This window comes from Condylostylus longicornis, unplaced genomic scaffold (genome assembly GCF_029603195.1).
Source record: "Condylostylus longicornis isolate FDR11 unplaced genomic scaffold, ASM2960319v2 ptg000083l, whole genome shotgun sequence".
Classification (NCBI taxonomy): Eukaryota; Metazoa; Arthropoda; class Insecta; order Diptera; family Dolichopodidae; genus Condylostylus; species Condylostylus longicornis.
The window spans coordinates 341,939-347,533 of record NW_026578051.1 but is presented as its reverse complement, the minus strand read 5'-3'; the positions used below and the strand labels follow the sequence as shown (position 1 = coordinate 347,533).

Here is a 5,595-nt window from a genome sequence, read left to right as displayed (position 1 = left end):
GTGATGATCACATCCGATTTTTTTTGCAGTACTTTATATACACCTAATTTCTCTAACAAAATTGCATAAGTTTTGGAGCACAATTAACTTAAAAAGTTGATAAAAATAATAATTTATCAAATAATATATTTTATAAAATAATTGCTGTAAATAATTGTAGGAACGTAGAAAAAACAAATTTAAATATCGTAAATTTTACGATAAAATAATTCACAATATACACATGAATAAATTGTCAGTTTTTTTTTGTAATTCAAAATTATTTGATTTTATTTTTTAAATATATAAAAAATAATAAATGAAGGATTTCTTTCGAAGGTTTTTATAATGCAATCTGATATTAGGAATGAATCAGAAAAAGATATTTTATCAAAACGTGGTTATTCATTTGTTAAAAAATTAGGAGAAGGTGGTTTTTCAAAAGTTTATTTGGCTGAATTTAAATCAAAATTGAATTTAAATAATTTACAAGTTGCTTGTAAAATAATTAATTTAAATAAAATTCCAAAGAAATTTTTAAAGAAATTTTTACCAAGAGAATTAGCAATTTTAATTAAAGTCAATCATCCTCATATTATTTCGATTTTAAGGTAAATTTTCTGCATCTGGTCAGTTTCAGTTAATTACATTTTTTAAAAAAAATTGTAGTATTTATCAAAGACGAAATAATATTTATATTTTTATGCGCTATGCGGAAAATGGTGATCTACTTGATTATATACTTAAAAATGATGCTGTTCCAGAAGATCAAGCAAGAATATGGGTTAAACAGATTGCATTAGGTGTTCAATATTTACATATATTAAATATAGCACATCGTGATCTTAAATGTGAAAATATTTTATTAACAAAAAATTTTAATTGTAAAATAGCAGATTTTGGTTTTGCATGTCATATTAAATTATTAAATAATTTACCATTATCATATGAAATGAGTAATACATTTTGTGGTACAGAATCATATGCACCACCAGAAATAATACATGGTGAATTATATGATCCAAAAATAGCTGATATATGGACTTTTGGTATACTAATATATGTTATATTAAATAAAGCAAATCCATTTGATTCAAAAAATTTAAAAGTATTGTATAAACAACAAATGAATAAAAATTGGAAATTTCGTTCAAAATATCAAAATATTTTATCAAATGAAATTAAAGAATTGTTAAAAGGAATGTTGGAACCAAATCCAAAAAATAGAATTAAAATAGAAGAGGTTATAAATTCTTCATGGATTGCAATGAATCCTAAATTGAAAATATTAAATAATGCTGAATATAATGCTTTCGAGGCAGCTATTAATGAAATTAAGAATATTAATAAAAATAAAATATTTACAAATGATGATAATAATAATGATAATGGCGTGGATATTGTTCAATTGAAGAAAAAGGGAAATCATAATTTAAATTTTAAGGTGGATAAAAAAAATCGCGAAAGTTTTACTATTTTTCGAGAAGAAGATAGTTCCTTTAATATGCAAATAATTACATCCGATGCAGTCGATGTTGTTAACAAAACTACTAACGTCTAATATTTTCTTTAAAGGTTAAGAAACTTATTAGTTCATTTATAGCAATTCTTGAATTTAGTTTTGAATTTTTCAATGAAATAAATTAAATTTTGATGTACGAAAACCTTTTGAATAAATCATTTTATATAATCGGCATACATAGGTACACATATATACTTTTAAATCTTATTTTGTCAAGTCAGTAATTTTTTATATAATAAAAATTGTAATTAAATTTACAAAATATTCCTAATTATATTCTTATTCTAATTATATGTATTTAATTACTTATAATTAAAAAAATTAAATCTATCCTAAAATATTATTAAGAATTTTTTGCCATATACTTAATTCTTCTATATTAGAATTATTTTCTATATTAATTCTATATTTTTGATAATCTTCAAAATTATGTTTCTCAAGTGGACCCCAATTTTTCGTTGGTTTAAATGATGATTTAATTTTTTCTATTAAAGTTTTTTGCGGTTGTTGATATATTGCATATATAGCCCATATCGGTAATTGTAATATACCAATTGCATAAATTACCCATGCAATACCTAAAATTATAAAAATTTTATTTAATATATTTTTGAATTTTTATTGAATTATAATTTATTTAAGTGTGTATATTACCCATTACTAATGGTGGATAATCAATATTTTTATATTTTAATGGCTGATATTCTATAATTAGGTAAATAAGAACAGTTATCATTAGAGATGGTGTAATTATAGCCCAACATATTCTCCAATATAACCCAGTTTTTATACCAAACATAAATTCAATATCCTTACATAATCGATTTACACCTGCAAATTTAACACCCTATAATTTTTATATGATGCAACAATAGTTTTTCTTTTTCTTACCATAGATCCATGCGACAGCAATCAATTCAAATATTGCCAAAAATAACCCAATAAAGGAGCATCCAAAGAAATCAATTAAATTTAATATAAATTGTCCACCAGGTGTCATATATATTATACCGCATATAAAACCAAAAATTGACATTCCACCAGCTAACATCCAATGTGGTATATGTATAAATTTATCTTTTATAACTGTTATAACACACGAAGACATTCCTATATTACTTCCAATACCTAATACTAATAACATTGAAAAAAATAATACAGCAAATACTTGTGGTAACCATTGAAATTTTGCTATTGCATCTGGATATGAAATAAATGCTAAACCAGCACCACCTTTTACAACATCTCTTATATTATCAGTTTTCAATTCGTATGCAAGATTTCCTAAGATTCCAAAAATTACACAACCAGCCAACATTGATGTAAATGAATCTATTGTTGTTATTATAATTACATCTCTATAAACACGTTTTCGAAAATTATTAAATGATGCATACATAATTAATGTACCAAAACATATTGCAAGAGAAAAGAAAACTTGTGTTATTGCATTGTACCATACCTACAAGAAATTAAAGAAAATTATAAGAAAAAACAAATTACTAATAAAATTTTTGATAAATTACTTTTGGATTTAAAAGTTGATTCCATTGTGGTTTTAAAAAGTAAATAATCCCATTAATTGATCCAGGAAGTGTTATAGCTCTTACAAAGAGAAGGATTAATACAACATATGGGAAAATTGCTAAAAAATATGAAGCTTTCCCTGAACTTTTTATTCCTTTCCATAATATTAGACCAATTATTATCCAAGTAATTGCTAAGCACATTAATAAATCTTTACTTGGCGTACCGAGTCCATAATCAAGATTGTCAACTTCATTAAGTACAATTCGACTAAAATGGAAAATTTTCATTTTATTTATAAACCAAAAACTTAAGTAAAAATGAAATAAAAATTTATTACGTAAAATAAAATTCAGCTGACGATCCACGTTCGCCGTCATTAAGATCTATTGAATCATGTTGGACTGAATCATCATTAATTGTAGCATTAACACAATTTGATCCCCATTCTTCTAAACAATATGCCCATGGTAATATAGATGAAAATGATGCTATTAAATATTTAACAGTTAAACCCATTATACAAGCATAATAAGTTGTTGCTAATGCTGTTGCATAAACCTGACCGTATCCAACTCCTATATATCAATGCAAATGAAAATATATATGTAAGTTAAATAAATATAAACTATCTTTAAATACCTCTCATAACTGGTACCATATCAAATGCTCTTATACATCCTCTACTAGAAAATTGCCCAATAATAACTTCCATATAATAAACTGGTCGACCAATCAATAATAATACTATTATGTATGGTATAACAAATGCTCCACCACCATTTTCTAATGCAATAAATGGAAATCTCCAAACATTACCTAAACCAACTGAAAGTGCTATACATGATAATAAAAATTCAATTTCTTTGCCCCATTTTTCTCGTGTATTAAGTCCAGACTCCTAAGAAGTGAAATATTTTCAATATAATGGTAACTAGAAATTAAAAGAAAATATTTAATAAAATTATTAAACTTACAACATCTTTTGAATTATTTTTATTTTTCCCTTGCAGTTCTCCAAGCAAGGGTGGACTCTGCTCGCTATATATCCTGTTATCTAAAACTGTCATAGCTCATGGAAATAAATTATTACAGGCGTCTGAAAATACATAAAAATATGAAAATTTGAAATTTTTTCTTTCTTCATATTTTTGGTTGTATAAAAATTTTTCAACATTTAAATTTGAATTTACAACAACGGCAATATTTTTAAAGCGAATTCTCTTTGAGTGTTGTCGTCTTTTAATTTTGAAAATTAGAAATGTAGTAAGGTTACTGTAAATTTGATATGCAACATAGGGCATATATCAAAATTCTGATCAAACATCAAATTGATTTATTCAGTAATTTTAACAGTATTTTTGATTCAATTCAGGAATCATTTGTGTCATCAAATGAATCTTCGCAATTTTGAAATTATTTTATTAATATATAATTGGCACTCTTTCTATAAGTGTACATGTTTGAAGTGCTTGACATAAGTGAAATTATAAAACGTTCAGCAATTTAAATTTTAATGGAAATTTTACCGTTATTTACTTTTCTGTTGTTTTCAACAAAACAAATTAGTCTCCAATTAAAAAGAATTGCGTAGTCAAGTTGAATTCAGTTTGTTTACATTTTTTTATTTTTTACTTAAACGACGATATTATATTTCTAATAAACAATGAAGTTGATTTTACTGCACTTTTAACTTTTCATATAATTTATTTTACCTTGATAATAATTTTTTGGACTTAATCTAAATAATTTGTTTCTATATTAAAACTTTGAACTTAATTCTTTTGTATATGAAAAATATAAAACGCATAAAAAATGTAGAACAAAAAAAAAAAAAGAAAACATTCTGACATTTTAATTACATAAAATTTTATCAGTTAAAATCAAGTTGAAGGTTGACAAATTTTGGAATATGTGGGTGAAAATATGCAAATTTTAACTTTAATGTTGTTTCTTATACATTTTTGTTTACATAAAAATATTTGCAGAAAAAAAACAAATATATAACAAAATATTTATTAAAATTATTTATTTTAAAATGCACAACCAGACAATCATAATTCATGACAACTTAATTTTACTTTATATTGTAAACATTGTTTTTTTCCTCTCCAATTTTTTTTTTTACTTTGAGATTTTAGTTAAAAATATAACAGTTTTACCAATATAATACTTACTTGCAATTATAATTTTTTGGAACTTAAAAAATTATTTTCTAAATTTGCGTTTTTTCATTCAATTTTTGCTAAATCATTCATGAATTTTTGTAAATTTTTATTTAAAAATTATTTATGAGCCATTTTGGCGGAAATTGGAAAGTAAATAAGGGGTGACATATACAACGGTGCATACATAACATAACAATAATTTAGATTTTGCTATAAGTTATAAATTTAAGTACGTCATACTTTCAAAAAAAATCTGTCATTGAACTCATAAAATTTTGGGGTTAAAATGAAAAAATACATTTTCCAAAAGTACTAAAGTTTAAGGTAATAAATTTTATTTTTAATTAATCGTGAAGTATTAAACCAGCAAGAACGCCAATTGGTAACCTTCAAGTTGAC

General features: G+C 23.9%; 2 protein-coding genes across 2 annotated transcripts; one reads left to right on the top strand and one right to left on the bottom strand.

Annotated features, from left to right (window-relative positions):
* The first annotated feature begins 327 nt into the window (after positions 1-327).
* LOC129613346 (testis-specific serine/threonine-protein kinase 2-like) lies at positions 328-1,540 on the top strand. The gene is made up of 6 exons (XM_055527358.1): positions 328-423; positions 523-590; positions 649-830; positions 873-1,028; positions 1,167-1,297; positions 1,394-1,540. Exons 1-6 carry the CDS (start codon positions 328-330, stop codon positions 1,538-1,540), a joined length of 780 nt encoding a protein of 259 aa, XP_055383333.1.
* Positions 1,541-1,576: 36 nt separating this feature from the next.
* On the bottom strand, positions 1,577-4,245 carry LOC129613345 (sodium-dependent nutrient amino acid transporter 1). Its single transcript, XM_055527357.1, has 9 exons — positions 4,222-4,245; positions 4,006-4,127; positions 3,671-3,929; positions 3,369-3,606; positions 3,028-3,298; positions 2,393-2,963; positions 2,156-2,332; positions 1,867-2,079; positions 1,577-1,587 (listed from the first exon to the last, which is right to left on the bottom strand). The coding sequence occupies exons 2-9, from the start codon at positions 4,096-4,098 to the stop codon at positions 1,577-1,579; spliced, it is 1,833 nt and encodes a 610-aa protein (XP_055383332.1). The 5' UTR covers positions 4,099-4,127; positions 4,222-4,245.
* Positions 4,246-5,595: the final 1,350 nt, after the last annotated feature.